The sequence below is a fragment of the Phocoena sinus genome, chromosome 14 (genome assembly GCF_008692025.1).
Source record: "Phocoena sinus isolate mPhoSin1 chromosome 14, mPhoSin1.pri, whole genome shotgun sequence".
Lineage (NCBI taxonomy): Eukaryota > Metazoa > Chordata > Mammalia > Artiodactyla > Phocoenidae > Phocoena > Phocoena sinus.
The window spans coordinates 26,982,851-27,004,310 of record NC_045776.1 but is presented as its reverse complement, the minus strand read 5'-3'; the positions used below and the strand labels follow the sequence as shown (position 1 = coordinate 27,004,310).

Genomic DNA, 21,460 nt, shown 5'->3' with positions numbered 1-21,460 from the left:
CACAATGTAGCTTATGATTAAGGTGAAATGAACCGCTACAAGCCTGGCGGGGTTATAGACATTCATGGGAGGGAGAGGTTCTGGTGGCCAGAGGGGAAACACTTCATGGTAGAGCCCTGAAGGATGATCAGACCCTGGCTGACAGAAGTGGTCCTTCTAGGAAGGTGATAACACAGGCAAAGCCTCGGAGGCTACTGGGAGGGCAGCATGGTTGGCCAGTGGACTTAGGCAGAAGAGTGGAGACAGATCTAAAGAGGGAAGTTAGGGCTGAAATATAACTTCTGAAGAGCCGGAATTCCTGCCTCTCAGGCCAAGGGACCACAGACAGTCAGCTGAACCCACCTTTGACAGGAACCAGCCTGCAGACGGCCCCTTGTTATTGTGGCCAACACTGATCTTCATGAGCTGCCCCAGATCCGGGGCATCCACTGTGAACTTGTCTTCCGCTCCCTTTTCAAAGTTGTCCTTTTCATTCTCCAGCCTACGCTCACCTGTATGCACAGACACATGAGAAAGTTACAAAGGAGACCAGAGGATGAGAAAGAAACAGCTCCAGACTTTAATGGGCTGCCCACTGAAGGATGGTTTCAAAAGTCACCACGGTGCGAGGTGGTGGGTTGTGACAGGAGGTATGTGGACACTCTCTGTACTTCCACTCGATTTTGCTGTGAGCCTAAAACTGCTCTAAAAAATAAAGTTTATTAATTTAAAAAAAAAGGGCAGCTTCACCCCAAGATCTACAGGCTCCTTAAATCCCTCCAGCCAGCAGTCAAGGCCAAGGCTTGCCTTGTGTGTGGTTTGTGCCCAGGACCCACAACTGGGCTTCTGATTTCTGCCTTAGCCCAGAGTCCCCACCCTAGTAAACTGATTTGCACCCCCATCCCTGGACCCGAGGCCCTGCCTTGTTTACTGGCTGCTGGTCCTGAACTAGGAACACAACCATGGTCGTTGGTCTAGGGGCTGTGGCTGGGACCCTGACATCAGCCAGCAGGCTTCCTTAGGCCTGACTCCTCTGGAAAGCAGTGATGATAAGTATCGTCAGACACTGCTGGGTGTTTAACACGGTCTCTTCCCTCACTTATTCCACGGCACAATCTAGGAGGGAAGTATTGTCAACTCTGTTTTGCAGATGAAGAAACTGAGACTTGGAGAAGTTAAACAACTGGCCAAAAGGCACACAGGTATTGAGCACATAGTTAGGACTCGATCTAACCTGTTCCTTCTACTTTTCAGTTTTCCATTATTACCCTCCAAGGTCTACCAGTCACATTAACCCTTACAACCCCACCTAAGCACCAGCCTTTTGCTTACGCTATTCTGTTTTCTTCCTTTTCCAAAATTTGATTCTTTAAATTTTTCTAAATTTTAAATTGCCACAACTCAAACATATAGATAATAATAATAGTCATACATGTACCCACCACCCAGATGTAAGAGGTATAACAGATATTAACATTTTGTGTAATTAACTTTAGGCCTTTCTCTTTTTTAAAGGAAATTAAACATGACGGGTAGGTCTAAAGTCTCATGGTCCATCCCTTCCCCCACCACACCCTCCCACAAACAAACACTACAGTCAACTGGTATCCATTGTTCGCATGAATTTTTGCTTGCACATGTATGTATCCATAAAGAAAATATATTATTTTTGAATGTTTAGAGTTTTACAGAAATAAGATCATAGTGCACATTGCTCTGTCTTAAGATAAGTTCCTTGTCTGTACAATAGGGATGATAAGGGCTCCACCTCATTGGGGTTGCTGTGAGAATTAACTGAATGGATGTGTGCAAAGCCCTTAGGGCAGTGCCTGGAGATGGTAGGTGCTGTATAAGGGACGGGGCCGTTGCTATTGCTCCTGTTACCATCATCCTATCATCACACACCCTTGTGCAACTTACTTTTTTTTAAGTTAATGTCATGCTTTTGAGATTATTCTGTTGATGCTAGTAACAGAATTCGTCCAACTTCTGTATAATAGTCATTGAATGAAGAAAACACTATTATGTGTTCATTCTTTCACTGATGTACATTTGATTGTTTCTAGTTGATTGCTATTGTAAATAGCACTGAATTGGACTCTCTTGTACTTACCTTCTGCTGCCCATTTGTAAGAACTGATCTGAATAGACACCTATAGAGTTGCCGGGTCCTGACGTATATTCATCTTCAATGTATTAGGTATTGCAAAATTACCTTCCAAAATGGTTGTACTACATCAATTACCACCAGCAGTGCATGAGGGTTCCCATTCCCCATAATCATTATTAACACATATATTTAAAATTTTGTTTCAGTGTGTGTACAATGGCGTCTAATTATGGTTTTAATTTGCATTCCCTTGATTATTTGAAAAGGTTAAAAGATTATTTGGAAAGACATTCATATATATATTCAATACATACATTTGAGAGATTGGTTCATATATATATTGGCCATTTAGACCTTGCTCTTCCATAATTTTCCTGTTCATGTACTTTATCATATTTTTCTATTGTCTTTCCTTTGTCTATGGCTTTTAGCATATAGACATTTTTCTTGTTTTAATGGACTTTATCAATATTTCCCTTTGTTGTTTGTGCTTTTAGTGAATTGTTCAAGAAACTCCATCCTAAATTGAGATTTTTAAAAAGACACTCAAAGTTTCTTCTAAAAATTTCATAGTTTGCTTTTTCACATTTAAGTCTCTAGCCCATCTGGAAACTATTTCTGTGTATGAAGAAAGGTAAAAAGATCTACTTTTATCTTTTCTCATATGGTTAGACAATTGTTTAAACATCAGTAGTTGAATATTTCATCCTCTTCCCTCTGATTTATACCACTTTCTGTGTATTTCTAGACTCTTTATTCTATTCGTTTATTTGTTTATCCTTCTATCCATATCTCACTGTTTTAGTTTTTAGAGATCTGAATGTTTTAATATTTGGCAGGGTAAATATCCTCATATTATTAATATTGTAAATATTATTTTCATTATTCAAAGTTATCTTGGCAATACTTAGCCCTTTGTGGACATGAATTTTAATAGCAGCTTAAGCTGTGGGATATCGCCTTTTGGGAATTTGACTGAAATTACATTGCATTTATAGAATAATCTGAGAAATTTGGATATCTTACTGAACTTAAGTCTTTTCTCATCCATGAACATAATATATTTTTCCATATATTTAGTTATTCTTGTGTATCCTTAAGTAGAAATCTTTATTTTTTTCCAGAATGTGCTTTTGCTAGTTTTTCTTAGACATATAATTGCTATTGTAAATCATATATTTTTAAATTAAATATTTGCTTGCTGTTTATGTTAATATTTGTGTATTAATCTTGTATCCAACACCTTTATTAAACTTTCTCATTGGTTCTAATGATTTTTAAGTTCTAATGATTTTATAGATGATCATTAGTTTTTATGAAAATTAAGTTTTATTTCTAAATGGGGCCAGAGGTTGAAGTTTCTTCTTATTTTATTGACTTGTGATCAAAGAATGTTGTCTCTGTGTTATTGATTCACTTGCATTTGTCATTATGCACTTGAAAAGAATGTATTCTCTACCAGTTGGATTTAGGAATCTACATACTTCCATTAGATCAAGGCTATTAACTGTGTTGTTAAAATCTGCACCCATACTAAATTTTTATCCATTTGACTTATCAGTTACTGAGAGTGTTGTATTAAAATCTTCCACTATGATTATGTACTTGTCAAGTTTCTCCAAGAATTTTATTATTTTTTGCTTCACATATTTTGAAAATATGTTGTTAAAACTGTACAAGTTCAGAATTATCATATCTTCCAGGTTAATTGCTCTTTTTGTCATTGTATAATATACTTATTTCTAATGAAGTGTAATGTCTGAAAGTTTAATTTGATGGTTATTAATATAGCAGCACCAGCTTCTTTCTTGTAGTTGATATGTTCCTGGTATACTTTATTCCATTGTATATATTCTCAGACATTTATGTATCATATATTTAAGCTGGATTTTATTTCTTTTAATTTAATATGAGAATATCTATTCTTTAATTGATGAGTTTAGTTTATTTCTATTTATTGTATTATTTACACACTTATCTTACTTTTTGCTAGTAGCCATGCTTTTTTTTTTCTTCATTTCCTGACTTCTATTTGGTTGATTGAGTCTTTATTCCCTTTTATTCCCTCCATTGATTTAGAAATTATACATTTCTATTTGGGGGTGGTTACTTTTACAATTTTAATATGCATACTTGACGTATTAAAGTCTAAAGTTAATCAACTTCTCTGCTCTCCTAGGGTAGGGGAATGGGCTACAACCAAGTTATGTTTTAACTCTCATTATCTCCTTTCTTTCTCAAAGATCACTATCTTTTAGTGTTTAGGGTCCACATTTTCTCATGTCTTGATAACAGTTATTATTAGTATCAGTTTTTATAGTCAATGCTTGCTTAAATTTGTTATATAATTATCATTTTGGGGGCTCACCTTTGTTTCTTGCATCTCACACTTTTCTTCTGGGTACAATTTTCTTTTTCTTAAAGCATATCCTTCAGTGGTTATTTAAGCGTGGGTCTATGAGTGAGTGGTCAGTCCTATTTCTCTTTGTTTGCTTGGAAATCCATTAATTTTGCCTTCACTCTGGAATGATAACCTAGTTGAGGACAGAATTCTAGGTTGATATATGTCCTTGCTCAGAAGATTGAAGTTTGGGTTTTTTTTTTGCTTTTTCTTCGTTTTTTTTTTTTTGCGGTACGCGGGCCTCTCCCTGTTGTGGCCTCTCCCGTTGCGGAGCACAGGCTCCGGACGCACAGGCTCAGCGACCATGGCTCATGGGCCCAGCCGCTCCGCGGCATGTGGGATCTTCCCGGACTGGGGCACGAACCCACGTCCCCTGCATCGGCAGGTGGACTCTCAACCACTGCGCCACCAGGGAAGCCCTGTTTGTTTTTTGTTTTGTTTTTGCTTTTTTTATTTTGGCCATGCCACCCAGCTTATGGGATCTTAGTTCCATGACCACTGGACCACCAGGGAATTCCCAGAAGATTGAAGATATTATTCCATAAACTTATATCCTCTATAGCTTGCTGATAGGAATTTGCTATCAATCTAATTGTGTTTATAGAAAATAATCCACCAAATCTGGTTACTTTTAAGATCTTTCTCTTGGCCTTTGGCTTCACTACAATGAATCTAAATGTGGATCTGTTTTTATTTATCATGTTCAGTGTCTTTTGTTACTTTAATCTGAAGAGTCATATCTTTGCTTAATTCTGAAAAAACGTGATCAGCCATTATCTATTCAAATATTTCCTCTCACCTATTCTATATATTCTGTTTCTGAAACTCCTGTTCAACATGTCAGAACTTATTCTCTCCTCCACATCTCATGACCTGTCACTGATATTTTCCAACCCATTATGTCTCAGCCACATCTGCATGTTTTGTTTATATTTCTCTTACAGTTCAATAATTCTCTATTCAACAGTTTCTAATTGTGTTGTTTAACCCATCCATTAAGTGTTTATATTTAGTAACTATATTTTCATTTACTGTATTTCTGTTTGCTATATTTTTCATAGTGCCTTGTTGTTTTCCTTAACTGTTTCCTTCATGTCTATAGACAGTTTAAACATACTTAAGTTATAGCCTTTCTCAGATTACTCTATTACCTGAAATTCTGGAGAATTTAATCTTATTGTCTGTTGTGTCTATTGATGGTTAGTCATGGTGGATTGTGTCCTTGAGTGTTTTGTAGTTTTGGAACGTGAACTCATCTCCAGTACTTTATCTGTGGGAATCTCATGAAGTCTTGCAAGTGCTTCTGCCAAGCACTGAAGGGTATTACTGGCATGGAACGAATTTTCTGTGCCTGAAGGGGAGGGTACCCAAATCACACTTGTAGTGTAAAATCAGACCTCAAGCCCACATGTGTGTAAGCCTAAGATATCAATTTCCCATCAACTGTCTTTTTAATCTGGAGTTCTTACAGAGATAAGTTTACTATACTGATGAGCAATTTTTTTCCTAGTCTATTTTTTTCACTGAAGATGTTCCTGTGAACTTCAGGGATCCTGGCTTTATGTGTGGTTCTAATTTTTTGCATATTTTGCCTCATACAGAGCCAAAATATCATTTTCTGACCCCAAATGTGTATGGAAATCCATCCTGTAGATTGTTGAACATAAAGGCTCCCTGATTCCAAGATCCACAGCATCAATTCACAGCTGATACTTTGGTTTAAGTTCTCTCTTCATTTCTGACACCTGGAGATTTCTCTTTTTTCTTAAAATCCCAGCAATGCATTTTTATTATTTAATATACTGTGTCCAAAATTCATGTATTTGTAGCTTTCTAACTCCTATAATATTCCCTTAAGTTGGCAGAAGCAGGACAACACCACCTGTCTCAGTTCTGCTGGCCTGAACTTCCTTTCAACACCGGCAGCTGTGTCTGTGCCCTCAGTTCCTGCTCCACATAGGAGGCCAAGTGTAAGTCTATCCCCTGGCCCCATTCTTGTTTGCCCCAAATCATGCACTGAATCAGGCCATGCCCAGTCACATCCCAAAATATAATTCAAGATGGGCATGGAGCCTAGGGAGATAGATAGAGAGTAAGTGAGGATGAGTCCCCTGGAGATGTGGAGCCTGGGTCTGTTCTAGGATGCAGGATGATTTTAAATCAACCAAAAATCCAAGCACAACTTACTCTGAAAACACACCACACACACAAACTTGACAAGATGGACACCATGCTGCCCAAGGAAGGCCATGACAAACCACGTCACAAGAAGAAGAGAGAGGCTCAACAGGAGAGCCTAGAGGAGACTGGAGTTGCCTTCCTCTTCCAGGAGGGTGGAAAACAGCCCACTTAAGAAGTAGTTCTGGGCATGGCTTTTGAAGAAAGGATTTCAAACCCATTACCTGTGTCTCCATACTCTCCAAAGATATTGATGAAGATGTCAGCATCAGTCCCTGCACCAATGACATCACCAGTGTACAGCTTGACTTCATACTTGTTACCTGGAGATGAAGACAGAGAAAGTCTCAGCTCATTCAGGTCCTGAGTAGAGAAGAACAGAGGCCAAAGTAGCTACCAACCATCCACCCTTCCCTCCAGCAATGCATGAATTGTCACCATTACTTTCAATAACCAAGCAAGACACAAGTCGCCTGACGTTGGTTCTAAATGGTCATGGCTGAACTGCGTGCAGAGCAGAAATCAGAGGTAGAGGGGACTTCTGTTTTTATCTACTAACTTGTTGCCTTGGGATGCATGAATCAACCCAAATACAACCAACCCACCATCAGCGTTTCTCCTCTGGATACTGAAATGATTCCCACTGGGTCCCCAGCCTCTACTCTGTCTTCTCCAATCTGTTCTCTATGCTGCATCACAGTATAAAAATTCATGGGGGAAAATTGATTATGCAAATAAAAATCGAATTTATATGTAAGTTGTCAAGGCCATAACCAATGCAAAGACCAGAGGAACCAATAATAGCTAGCAAATGCATGTTCAGGCATTACCTAATTTAAAGACCTCTATCAGCTTCCTGTATCTTTGCTCCATTTATTGAACAGAAATCCATTCTCTGTAACCCCAAAATGCTTAAGCCTTGGCCATGGCCTCAAGTCAGGGGGTGGTGGAGCTCAAGGTAAACTTGACAACATGTTGAGCCCTGCCCGGGTCTCCCCAACCGGAGCCGGCCTTAGGGTGAGGTAGCAAAAGCCAAGGATTGCTATGTGGTGTGAAATGGAGATTCCTCTAGATTTTCTTCGGGTGCCAACAATTCTAAGGGCTGAGGCAACCTTCCCTTCCCTTTCCCCTTCCTAAAATAGCTTTCTATTTTTCATGTACCAGAATCATTTTTTTTTTAGATGTCTTATGAAGCTGATAAAAATTAGAGCTGTTTTAATTGAGGCCCAAATCAGAGCCCCTCTGCCCACCTCCTCCCTAGAGCCTTCCTTCATGTCCCAGCCCCCACGTGTCTTGCTCCTCTGTGTTGCTTGGCTCTGCCATGTTCTCTGTGTCAATGATTTCCAAGTTTCACCATCTCCTCCTTGTGCCGTTTGCTGTTTCCTGCAGGTGAGAATTCTATGTTCCTCAAGAACTTAAAAGAGGTCTGGGAGCAGGACTTCCTTCTCTCATATGGCTTCTCTCACAGCCCCTAGCACAGTGCTGGGCACATATTAGAGTCTCACTGAGTATGTTGAAAAGCTAATTGAATTGAATTTCCTAAATCTCAAAGTCTCATGAAGTTGCTCAGGGCAAAGGACTGAGGTGGGGAGGTGAGAAGAAATCTAATTTCATCCCTTCCCATCTCGAATCCTGTCCAGCAGTACAGGGCTGCCCTCTAGAGATGACACAGTGCAGAATCCTGCAGGGGACCCACGGAGGACACTCCACCCACACAGCCCTGATGGCTGGCCTTTGACATGCTGAGGACATTGAGCCAAGAAGGAGCAAAGTCTTCTCTTTCTCTCCTCAATCTTTACTTGGTGAAACCCATCCAGGGAGAGGGAAGACCCTCCAATCTTTGTCCCCAAATGAAGGCTTCAGTAGGACAGTTGTTCTCAGATTCCCACCCCTTCTTGCTTCACCACTAAGACTCTTCTGAGACGGGACACGGAGCCAGGGCCTTCAGAAGAGTCCAGACAGGCAAACCCCGGCTCAGTGACTTGAAACTTGGGCCACATTCAGGCTCCCTGGGGAGCTTGTTAACAAGGCAGATTTCCAGGTTGCCTTCCAGGGACGCTTCATCAGGGGGTTCATCCAGCGAATCCCGTTCTTGATCATCCTCCAAGGTGCACAGGCCTCCTGCAGGAGTTCTTTCCTCCTCTGGCTGGCAGGGCCTCTGAGAGCCACTCACTTTGGTTCAAGTCCTTTCTCAGGTGCAGTCCAGGGCTCACTTCACACAGAGGCAAAACCCCTCTGCAGGGCCGGTGGTGCCAGGGTGGCATGGGGACTGGGAGAGGCTCTGAAGGCCACTGCTGAGCTTCAGTCAGAGGGGCAACAGGACCCCAAAGGGAACTGGGCACAGTGAAGCAGGAGAAAGGATGAGGGGGCTAGGGAATATTTGTGGAAGGAGTAGCAGACACTCTGAATCATTCCAGAAGGCGGAATTTGAATTAGTGGGTTGAATTATAAAGAGGAATATTTTAGCTCACCAAAAGAAACATTTTCTAATATGTAGGGCTATCCAACAAAGGACTGGGATGCCCTCGGGGGAAGTGAGTTTCCCAATCCCAGAGACACCTAAGCAGTCACTCTATGCCAAGCACATTGGTGGGGAGCCACCTGTCAGGGATGCTGTGGAGAAAATGGCAGAGGTGAGGGATGTGAGAACACTGAGGGTCCTCTTCAATCTGCAATTCCACAACATTTGACCAGGAAAGGCAGCCTTGCAGACTATGGAGGGAAGCCAGGAGAACAAGGAAGCATCTCAGAGGATCGGAGAGGTACCCAAGTCCCATGCAGATGAGGCCCGGAAAGCAGGAGCCCATGAAGGGCTTTGGGAACACACATCCTCATCCTTGGAAAGACCAGAGAAGCAGAGTATCAGGGCCTAAGTGAGGCAGCAGGATGATAAGCCAAGGGTCAGTGGCCAATAGGCCAGAGAAAGCTTCTAGGCCTTGCCAGGTGAGGCTATCAGGGGCCCGTGCCCGGGGATCAGGAAGCCAGATGAACAGAATGCAGGAGGAAGTCGATTCTGGAACAAGGCTAGACTGTCTTCTAAACTCTGTGGAACTTTCTACAGCAGGATGAGGTGCTGGGTCCCCATGTAGCTGGCTGGATGGATAGAAGATGACCCTTGATCACACTGAGGAGTGGCCAAGAACTGCCTTTTAAATCTGCTCTTTAAAAGGCCCCATACGGCTTCCCTGGTGGTACAGTGGTTGAGAGTCTGCCTGCCAAGGCAGGGGACACGGGTTCGAGCCCTGGTCCAGGAAGATCTCACATGCCCCAGAGCAACTAGGCCCGTGAGCCACAACTACTGAGCCTGCGCATCTGGAGCTTGTGCTCCACAACAAGAGAGGCCGCGACAGTGAGAGGCCCACGCACTGCGATGAAGAGTGGCATCCGCTCACCGCAACTAGAGAAAGCCCTCGCACAGAAACAAAGACCCAACACAGCCAAAATAAATTAATTAATTATAAAAAAAAAAAGGCCCCATAGACAGACAAAGAAGCTTCTTTTGTTACTGTTCTCTCTCCCTTTTCCCATATTTCCTCTTCAGGCAGAACCCCATAATATCTGATTTGCCATTTTCCAAGCAAGCCCTAGGGCCCAGCGCCCATTCTAAGTTGTGATGAACTGCATATATTGATGAGAGAATAAAGCAGGGCTCCGTTCCCTCACCATTGGCAAATGGCCAGCACAGTACAGCAAGGCTTCCTCTTAAGTGTTCACATGAGAGCCCCCCAATTTCCCGTGATCAGAGTTTCAACAAACGCAAACTTGCCTTTCTGGCACAGTGGGTGGTTCGGCCAGGGGGAAAGGGGAAGGGCCAGGAAAAATCCCTGCCCCAGAGGCCAAGGGAGCAAGGCAGTCTGGAGAAAGATGACGAGAAGAAAGGTAGAAAGAAGAGGCCAGGAATGACTCACCTTCCCTGGCAAATAATACTAAATCTTCACACAGGGGTTGCAGTTCACAAGGCACTTGCATGTCCTTGATGGAGTCTGATCCATGCAAGGGCCACGTGAGGAGGGCAGGTACTGTGAACATTCTTACTGACAGACGAGGTACCGGGGCTCAGAGAGCAAGGTGGCTTAGCTGAGGACACACAGCTGCTAAATGTTGCCAGCAGGGCTCAAAGCCATGTCTCTTGTCTCCAAATCCAGGGCTGTTTCCAGAATACCTCATGGGCTCTCATGCTCTTGGCCAGAGGTCAGCAACATTTTTCTGTAAGTGCCAAATAATAAATATTCTAGGGCTTGCAGGCTTCCTGTGTCATGGAATATTCTTCTTGTTTGGATTTCTTTTCAACCCTTTAAATATGTAAAAGCCTTTCTAGACTCATGGTCCACACAAAGACAGGTAGAAGACCGGGTGTGGCCACCCCCTGCCCTGTGTCCTCTTGTGCTCTCAGGCACCGTCCTGTGTGTTTCTGGCAGAGGACTGCAGGCAACTCTGCTCTCTGTGGCCTGGATGGGAACGGAGCTGCCTGGCTCAGGGGAGTCAGCTGCTGGTTGCAGGATAATCACAGCACAACCTAACCACTAGCTAAGCAGCTCAGGGCTCTGACGGTGGCGGAACTGTTGCCCTTTCTCTGTTGGGGTGGAAGGGGTGAGAAGGAGCAGGTCCTGTGCTCCGTTTTTCCTGCTCTTACAACGTTGTGTGACTAGGCTGAGCCTGCTGTTCCCTTGAGTCCAGTGGAGAAGGGGGTCTGGTCTGGGGTTTTCTGAAGGTGGGGACGATGGCAGGTCCAGTTCTGCAACCTTTGGCGTTATGCCTTTCAGTTCATTGCCTGGTTGTGAACGAGCAAGGAGCAGAGATGGGGAGAGAGGGGAAGGTCAGGCTGGAGGAGGGACTAACAAGGAGTTCATCCCCCTTCCTGAGTGAGCATGGGAGAAACAGGGACTAGCGATGGCCCACCCCAGCCCTAAAGTTGGCCTGTGGTTTACCCATTTGGCATATTATGTGTTATAAAATTCTCCCTAGAACTGATTTCTCTCTGGCCTTTCAGCAGGATTACTGTTAGCCCAAATGGTGCCTTTGTGCAAATTAGATAAAGGGATCCCTTCCTCGAGACACATTACTGCCATCTGTTGGATAACTGTCATAATAAATGCATAAATCTACAAGCTCTATGATGTGAAAGCTGTCTCCTTACATAGTTGCACTTGTGCAGTGCATAGCCTGTACATCTGAACCCAGCAACCCAACCTTTCAGGTAGTAGCCTCCTTCCACTAAAGGTCAGCGGGAGCTCGGAGTGGACAAACTAATTGAAACGTTTGATCTGAACAATATACAACAGATACAGATCACGGTGCCGATCACCTGGTGCCTTCCAAAGCCAAACAGCGTTGAGCTGGGGTGCTGTACAGATAGTAACATTTACAGCTTAAAGACAGATTGCTACCTCAAGGCCACATCATTGGGTTGTCTGTGTCCTTCTTGCCCTGCCCAGGGGACACCCAAGTCCAGCCTTGCCCTTGTCCTTTTTTGCTTCTGCACGCCCCATTGCAGAGGCACAAGGCTACTCCCTCCAAACAGGAAATCTGTCCCCTGCGGACCAGCCGGAAGCTGCCTGTGCGGGCTTCCAGAAAAGGCAGGCACTGGCAGGCCCCAGACGCCTCCTGCGGCGCCGGGTATACCAGCGGCTCCCACAGCCTCCCCAGCGCGCTGTCTGGAACAGTCAGCACACAGCAGTGACGGGACACATCTCCAGAGAGCAACCCTGGGTGGCAGGGGGAAGCAGAGCCCTGAGGGGGCCGGAAGCCCCAAGTCCTGGTGCCGCGTGCATAACTGAGCCAGCTGAGCTGCTCATCGTGTGCCCAACAGCAGAAGCCTAGCAAAGACCCCATAACTAAGCCTCTGGCCCACTTGCCAAGGAAGAGGTCATCCCATCCCCAACGTGGTTTGAGCCTCCGAGAAGCTCACGTGGTCCAGGCTTTTTCAGGAAGCAGAGAATCATGAATGAGCTAATGATGAGCTGGCTGAGTTGCTTTCCCTGCCTTTTGCCCATCCCCAGATCCTGTTTAATTAGAAAGTGGCTTTATTTATTTTGGCAGGTGAGACTGGGGAGGAGGGCTGGAAGGAGGATGACGGGTCTTGATTTTACCCCACCCCCAACCACATCTGCCAGGTTCACACCCTGACACCCGGCACTTCCGCTCACCCAGAGCAAGGATGCCAACACACAGAAGTGAGATCTCACAGGCGCTGCGTGGGAGGAGATGAAAATGGCAGGGAGACAGATTCGGGGGGGCTGCCCTGGGGGTGGAAGCCGAGGGGGAACGCTCTCCCCCCAGCCAGGGAATGCCCCTAACTACTCAAGCCTGCATGGGTATGGGGAGAATGTGGTCTGCAGAACCCAAGGATGGGCGGCAAGGCTCCATGCTGAGAGCTAGGTCATGGCCACTGATCAGTGAATGCCCTCCCAGGCCCATGGGCTCGAATTCTCCCTCCCCCAGTGCTGTCCCCAGACAGTTTCCTCCTTCTTCCCTCGAGTCCAGAGGCCCAAATCTCTCACCCAGTTTCACCCTATTCTTTAAACAGGACTGGAACACCTCTGCTTTCTCTATAAGGCCCTCGACCTCGCTGCCCTTGCAGACACACCCACTAATCAATAGATAGCTAGTGGGAAGCAGCCACATAGCACAGGGAGATCAGCTCGGTGCTTTGTGACCACCTAGAGGGGTGGGATAGGGAGGGTGGGAGGGAGGGAGACGCAAGAGGGAAGAGATATGGGAACATATGTATATGTATAACTGATTCACTTTGTTATAAAGCAGAAGCTAACACACCATTGTAAAGCAATTATACTCCAATAAAGAATTTTTTAAAAAAATAGATAATAAGAGCCTCCAGGGCTTACTGAGAACGTAGTGTGGGCCAGCACACCTATTATCTCCTGTAATCCTCGCAATGACTATTGTCACCATCCACCGATGAGGCAATCTGTGGAAGCAGGGGGTTGACACAAGTTTTCACAGTTGGAAAAGATTGAAACCCACACCTGGACTCAAGGGATCCAGACAAGAAGGCTCTCTCCTTAGCTGTCATTACACCCACCCTACCGGCTGTAGCTTAAACCCCAGATTCTCTCTGAAGGGCCCTACGACCCAAGCCCTAAGTGCTCCATTCCAGAACTTCTGGGGTCTGCATCACTTATTTGGCACTTAACACTTGCTAGAACACAGGCCAAGGGTTGAACTCAGCCGAGCCTGGTTACACAACATTAAAACATCACTCAGTCATGAATAGTCGCTCTCGGGTGGTAATCAAGAAAAAGTACTCTGCACTTTTCATCCCCCCCACCCCCAAATAAATATGCAGCTCATATATTTCCTAGGAAACTGTGATGTCAGCCTAATGCTATCAGGTGTTTGACAGTATTGAGTAGATAAGCTTTTACTCCACCTCATGCTCACCTCCCTCACTGCCAAGCCCCACGGAGCTATTTCCACACGCACCCCCATTGCTCGCCTGCCCCACTCCTGCTGCGCTGCCGAAGGTCCTTCCCTTCCACGTGCGCCCTCAGCCACTGTGGCTGCATTTCCGCTCTTTCCAGCCCAGATTCCACTCCATTGCTGGAGTTTATCCTCCCACAGTGCTGGGAAGCCAGCACTTCTCAGTTGCTGCCCGAGGTGAGTAATACGTGTCAAAAGACTTATCATTCTGTGAACCCCTTGAGCCAACAATTCAGTCCCTGGGCATAACAATCAGTTTATGCTAGGAAAGAATTGTGTTCGTGGATTACCTAAAAAGACGGCTATCACAGCACGGTTAGTAATAACAAGAAATTGAGAACAACTTAAAGATATCCAAAATGAGGGATTGTTGGGGGTGAATTATAGTATTCACTCATTCATGAAATACCATGCAGCCATTTAAAATAATAGTTTAGAAGATTAGTCAATGCTATTAAGTGAAAAAAGTTGGATATAAATCTGACTATAATACAATACCATTTTTCATCAATACATAGTGTTTAATACATTCATGCACAAAAAAAGAATAGAAAAGAAATTCACCAAAATGTTAACAGAGGTGTCTCTAAGGCTGTCCTACACAGTGATTAAGTTCAAGTCTCTGGGTTCACTTTTGGCTCCTTCACTTATAAACAAATTACTTAACCTTTTTGTGCCTTTGTTTCCTTCGTCTGCAAAATGGGGATGTGATAATACCTCCCTATGTCAGAAACATACAAACAGCTTATACAGCTTAATTAAAAAAAAAAAAGAAAACAAAACAAAGAAACCAATCAAAACATGGGCAGAAGACCTGAATAGACATTTTTCCGAAGAAGACATATAGGCACATAAGGCCAACAGGCACATGAAAAGTTGCTCAGCATTGTTAATTATTAGAGAAATGCAAATCAAAACTACAGTGAGGTAACACCTCATTCCAGTCAAAATGGCCATCACCAAAAAGTCTACAAATAACAAATGCTGGAGAGGGTGTGGAGAAAAGGGAACTCTCCTACACTGTTGGTGGGAATGTAAATTGGTACATCCACTATGGAGAACAGCATGGAGGCTCCTTAAAAAACTGAAAATACAGTTACCATATGACCCAGCAATCCCACTCCTGGGCATATATCTAGAGAGGACAAAAACTCTAATTTGAAAAGATACATGCACCCCAATGTTCACAGCAGCACTATTTACAATAGCCAAGACATGGAAGCAACCTAAGTGTCCATCAACAGATGAATGGATAATGAAGATGTGGTACATATATACAACGGGCTATTACTCAGCCAGAAAAAAAGAATGAAATAATGTTATTTGCCACAACATGGATGGACTCAGAGATTATCACATTAAGTGAAGTGAGACAGACAGAGAAAGAAAAACATCATATGATATCACTTATATGTGGAATCTAAATAAATGGTACAAATGAACTTATTTATGAAACAGAAACAGACATAGAAAACAAACTAATGGTTACCAAAGGGGAAAGAAGGGGAGGGATAAATTTGGGATTAACAGATACAAACTACTATATATAAACTAGATAAACAACAACGAGCTACAGTCTAACACAGGGACCTATATTCAATATCTTGTAATAACCTATAATGGAAAAGAATATGAAAAACACTTGATGCTCAGGGGAGAGGTCAAGTAGGAAACCATGGGTGGCTGGAATGGACACCCACAGGCCAAGGCAATACCTGGATCATAAACTCCCATTTTCATGATTAAATAATACAGCTCTGCGCAAGTGCAATTTCCAAAAATAGAAACAAAGGTTATAATAAACACCTATTTGAAAACCAAAATAACCAAGTGTGGGGCAAATATACAATTCCATCAATTCCCCCAAAGGTTCTGGCTGGTTGGTTGAAAGAGAATGTTGCTGGCAGTGGTCTCAGGGAACCTGAGGCCACAGTGAAGCTGCGAATTTGAGGGTCTGTCCCCAGCTTTGTGAATGAGACACTGTGCCACCAAGACCCATCAGTTCCTAAAGTGCCCTCATTCTGTTTGAAAGCCTGGCGAACTCCTCACCCGTGAAGTCACAGATTGAGCATCACCTCCTCTATGAAGGCCTCCTGATTCCTCCTTCCTCTATGCTTCCGTTGGCCTGGGTCATCCCCCACCTACAACATTCTATCCCTTTGTACTGTGATTATTTACTGGCCGGACTCTCTCCCCCTCTAGACTCTAAGCTCCGACAGAGAAAAGGCCTTACATATTTACCCTGAGCCCGGGATCTGGTGCAGAGAAGATTCCCAACAAATGCGCACTGCCCACTGAATCACTGAATGACACTGGAGGAGCATGAGCCGGCCTCTTGAGCCCAAGGCTCTAGCTCTGCCTATAGGTACACTGTGTGACCAAGAGCAGCTTGCTCAACTTCCCTGGGCTTCCGATCTCTTCTCTGGAACACGGAGGAGGGTAGATAAGGTCGTTTTGGGTACTGAAATTATCTGGTACTCTTCACTGGGGCCTCATTCAAAGCAGTTCTCTTCTTCCCACTCTTTCCGGAGATGACTTTCTGCGATGCTAGGTGGCAGCAGATGGGGTGGGTGGGAAGCTGCTGTGAAGTTCAGAGGAGGAGAGCTGCGGGGCTGGCCCTGCTCTCCCCACCCCGAAGCCCTCGTGGCTGTGAGTCCGTGGGCCCAGGACCACCTCTGTAGGGTTCCAAGGAACCATGATTCCCATGAAGCAGCCACAGCAAATAGAGCTAGGGGACCCTGAGTAACATTTGAGCTGGGTTCAGGGGAAATGTCAGGGAGAGGGAAGGGGTTTGGGAAGAGCGGTGCCCCTCGCAAGCTTTGGCTGCCGTCAAGGTCATGAGCCTATCCCCAGGTGTCTAGACGAGCCTGCCGGATTCTAGAGGGGATCCTGACGCTTAGTGCCTCCAAAGTCCTTTCTTAGTCTGAGAGGCCAGAATCTTGAGTCTGTGCATCTCAGTGTCAGCGCAAGCCTAGATGTGGAAGAAGCAGCAGGGGGAGAAACACTGGCTTTGTAACAACAGCGACAACCAGACTTGCCTCATGTACTGAGTATTTATTCTATGTTCTGCACTGCACTAAGTCCTTTAACGTTCACTCCCCTAATTAACCAGCTCAAGCACTTTCTGAAGTGGGAATTAATGTTATCCCCACTTTACAGACGAGGAAATAGAGGTAGAGAGATTAAGGCATCTGTTCATGCTTAACTGGTAGAAAGGCAGAGCCAGGTTTTGACCACAAAGATTGCGGGTTCAGAGACAGAGCTCTTGGTGGGGAGATGCGCATGTGCAAAAGAATAGAAAGTAGGGGGTGGGGATGAAATGTGGAAGAAGCATCCACTGTAGAAGGGGAGGGGCCAAAAGCCAATCTCCTCCTGCCTCCGTAGAGGAAGGCTAGCCCCAGACAATCCTCTGTTGGCCTGTGGCTTGTGAAAATAAACACTCTACTAGTACTGAAAAGACCCAAGAGGCCATCTGGTGCCCCTACTCCACAGAGGAAGAAACTGAGGACAGGAGAGGAACTGAGCTCTGCCCCATGTCCCATCCCTGCTGGGGGCAAAGCCAGAACTAGAACTCAGGGTGCACAGCCCATGTGCTTTCTGACCCAGAGAGCTATATTTTTAAATTAATGATCTAACTACTCTATGATATCATCCAGTAGAATCTGGGAGTAGGTCAGGGCTGCCGGTTTATTTGGCAGGGCTCTCACGATGGGTGTCTTTTGCATCAGTCACCCAGGCTGCTTGCATTTGCTCCTGTACCATGCAGTTCTCTGGCTGGTCCGTAATCCACTGCAGGTCAACACAACCTGCACATGCCCCTAAGACGTTAATCACGATCCCTTTCTTGTGCTGTCCTTTTTTCAAATGCACCCTGGGCACCGTGCCCAACACAGTCTTGCCAAGACCTGGTACACACCCGGAGCTGTGTGATAATCATTGTGTAGCACAGCCTGGGCTGGAAATTATAACCCAGTTACCTGATGAAATAAACAGGAGTGGAAACAGTGATTGTGCCAGAGGAACGCAATGTCATTTTTACCTAGTCCCCAGCTCTGGGCAACTTTGGGCCCCCAGCACTGGCTGTCTCATTTGGTAGAACCAAAAAGAAAAAAAAGCCAATCCATTTGCTCCAGACTGGGAAGCAATGAGAACGTCATCTGCCTCCCCGCCGCCTGCACACTGCATGCAGCCCACCTGCCCAAGCTGTTGCTCCTCCTTGTGGGCTCCCTTTCCTCCAACTACCAGCCCCTCAGTCTCTTTGGAGCACAACACAAAACTGGTTGCAGGCGTATTTATTATTAATCCACCAAAGAAGACTAAACGCTCCTTAGAAGGTTTGTCCCTAACGAACAGGTCCCAGCTGGGAGCAGGGGTGGTGGCCGGACCCACCTCACTCCGGGCCCTTCTGAATGCAAGGGCCCTCTCAGCTGTCAGTGAGCCCTGGTCTGAAACCCTGATGAGCTGTTGTGCCTGGGCTCTGACAGCCCTGGGGTGTGCACAGCCCCCAGGCCAGCTGGAACTCAGCTCCTGGCTTCAGAGGCCTGTCTCACTGCCAAGCTGGCAGGCTCTCCTGTTGCAATGTGGGCTCAGTACTGACTTAAGCCACGTGATCAACTCAGTGCTTTTCAAGGTGGGAGGGTTTGTGGGTTGGCACCAGGATGGGGACAATTACTTGGCCAGCAGGCAGGAAATGACGTCATATTGGCAGTGAGAAGGCCGTGTCTGCCCTAAACAGGTCTTGCCCGTGCCTCCCTACCGGTGAGAGTCCCTGGCTTATGCTCCTTCGAGCCCCAACACTGGGTCACCCCAAATCTACTCCATCTTATCCTGCCTGTCTACCTCCACATCCCCACCCCTGATTTTTCAGTGCCACCCCCATCCCACCTCCAGCTTCAGGGATGTGCCCTGAGCCTCCCTGGGGCCAGAAAGGCACGGGTAGCCCTGCGTTCTCAGCCTGTGTAAGTCTGCAGTGTGCTTATCAACTGCATGTGGGTGCTGTGCCCCATGAATGTCACACTAAAGGTGACCCAGCATCAAGGGGATCACTGGGCGGAAGAAACATGGAGCCAGGTGAAAGGGCCGAGAGATGCTTAGCTAGCAGAGTACCAGAGGAAGCTAGCGCCTCAAGGGACCTTGGACAACATCCGGGTTTTCTGGTAAGATGAGAAGGCAGCCCAGAGGACAAGTAACTTGCCTAAGGGGCACAATTACAGAGGGGCAAGTCTAGAAGCCAGCTCTCTGTGCCCCAGGAGAGCTCTTTCCACCCATCTCTGCTGCTGGTCTTCATGAGTGGGTGTGTCTGCACACAACCCACACACACACGAGCTTGCGTCCTATCGATCTTCACCCAAGCCCCACCGAAGTGACCAAGTGCGCAGGCACAAGTGAAAGCGTTACCCTCAGAGAAACCTGAGCTTAGCTGGAGACACCAGATAGACACTTATTAAGGAGTTAGAACCCAAAGAGGCAAATAGCGGTCTCTGAGATATGGTGTTTCTCAGCCATTTATCCATCTCAAAACTCCTGAGGGCTGTAGCACACCCCCATCAGCCACAGTGGCTCGTTCTGGCTACAGCTGATTCAGCCAGAATGTATCTGAACCTCAGGGAGCAGGTGGAAAAGTTCCTCCTCTCTGCCCATGAGATTCCTTACACATCCCCTAACTGCCTTTGGGGTGGGGGCACCACTCTGAGAATCACTGCACTACAGCGGAAGGCACAGACTTCACTTTCTCCAGAGTTTGCAGGGAGAGAAAAACCCAAGGCAAGGGCACAGGTGATGCTTTCCAGAGAGGCTGGGGCTTTAGACCCAATGGGGTTTGGGTGGCATGGAGAAAACAGAAGGAGAGGGTGAAATAGAGCAGGTGAGGGGGAAGAGGCACGGGCCCTGATGTTTCCTCTGACCCTGGTATATATTTTAGTGGGTGATCCACAATTTTCTCTCTAACTGACTTGAGACAGATGTCTGGGAGAAAGGAGAAGCCCCCAAGGCAGCAGGCAGGCAGGCAGGCCCTGGGGCTCTGGTGAGAGCAGTCCTATTCAGTCCTTTTCAGGGTAGCTGAGGTGGGGCCTGAACCCCAGAAACTGCTCTCACTAGTCTGGCTTCCACTCCACAATCTGGGAGTAGGTGGGGAGAGGGTGTCTCATCCTGTCCCTCAGGCTTCAATCCCATTTCCCATGGGTCCCTTGAAACCTCTGCATGGTTTATTAGTGCCGGAGAGAACAGCTTTCAGAGCGCTGCCTGCCAGACACTAGAGCCAACACAGTCTGAGCAAACAGGTTGAGAAAGGGGAGTTGCTGGCCTGAGATCAAGAAACAGAGGAGGAGACTACTCAGGGTCATGGATGTTCACCCTGACCTTCATTGTAGGTGCAAAGCGGAGATAATAATAGACCTTACTTCCACAGGGTGTTATGAATTTTAAATAAGATACTATCTGTAAGGTATATGCACGCGAAGACACAGTCTGAAGAAGGATTTTGTCCATAGCTAGTAGGTGGCATTGTTGGGATTTGAACCTAGGACTCTGTGACTTGAGACGGGAGCTCTGAACCATCATGCCCTCCACCCTCTTTGTGAATACCTTGTACTATGGCAATGTCTGTCCTCTCTTAGACTGTGAGCACCATGAGGGAAAAGACCATGTTTTCACCCTGACCCAGAATCTAAGAGCAGCTCGGGGGGGCATCACCAATGGCAGTTGCTAATGATGAAGCTTCAGTTCGAGGTCTGGGAGACTGTCCTTAGATCCTGGCCAAGGGCTTTCATCAGTGTGTAAATGTCAATGCACCTCTGGGTTCTGGGTGTCAAAAGGGTGAGCCATTCCAGACAGGATGAAATAAATCCTCCAGGAAGGGAATCAGGCATCCATGTCAATGGAGGTGGGGGAATGCAAAGAACCAGATGGCAGAAGGGAAAATTCGCCACGCTTCTGGAATGATTCGATAGTCAAGACTGTGTTTCCAGGTATAATCAACACAGATATGCTGAAAAAGCAGCTGCCAACCTTCCCCAGGCCCCAGAAAGTGCCGGGACCCCTGACACCCATTCTAAGAAGGAAATGAGCATAGAGGTGGCTGCAACCTCCCTGTTCAGGCTGCACATATATCTGAGATGCTTAATTAGGAAGTGTGATGTCTGCCTGGATCACTTTTTTGTTGAGATGTGGTGGAGAGTGAGCCAAGATTGGGACACCCACACCTGCTGACTCACGTGGGGATGAGTCAGGAGAATCCATAGGTTTCTCCAGCAGCCTCTAAGTCCTGGGCAAGGACTGAGGACTTGGGGTGGAGAGAGCATTTTCATCTTTTCTTCCAGGTGATTATGGTGTAGTGTCACTGTTAAAAATACTTA

The 21,460-nt window shown here is 45.8% G+C and overlaps 1 protein-coding gene across 1 annotated transcript in view; it reads right to left on the bottom strand.

Moving 5' to 3' along the window:
* The window catches only part of LOXHD1 (lipoxygenase homology domains 1), a 199,897-nt gene that overhangs the window by 155,276 nt on the left and 23,161 nt on the right, over positions 1–21,460 (bottom strand). Inside the window, exons 5-6 of the mRNA XM_032602844.1 lie at positions 6,893–6,991; positions 343–491 (exon numbers count right to left, since the gene is read on the bottom strand). Coding sequence (XP_032458735.1) covers positions 343–491; positions 6,893–6,991 — 248 coding nt within the window. The remainder of the gene's footprint in view (positions 1–342; positions 492–6,892; positions 6,992–21,460) is intronic.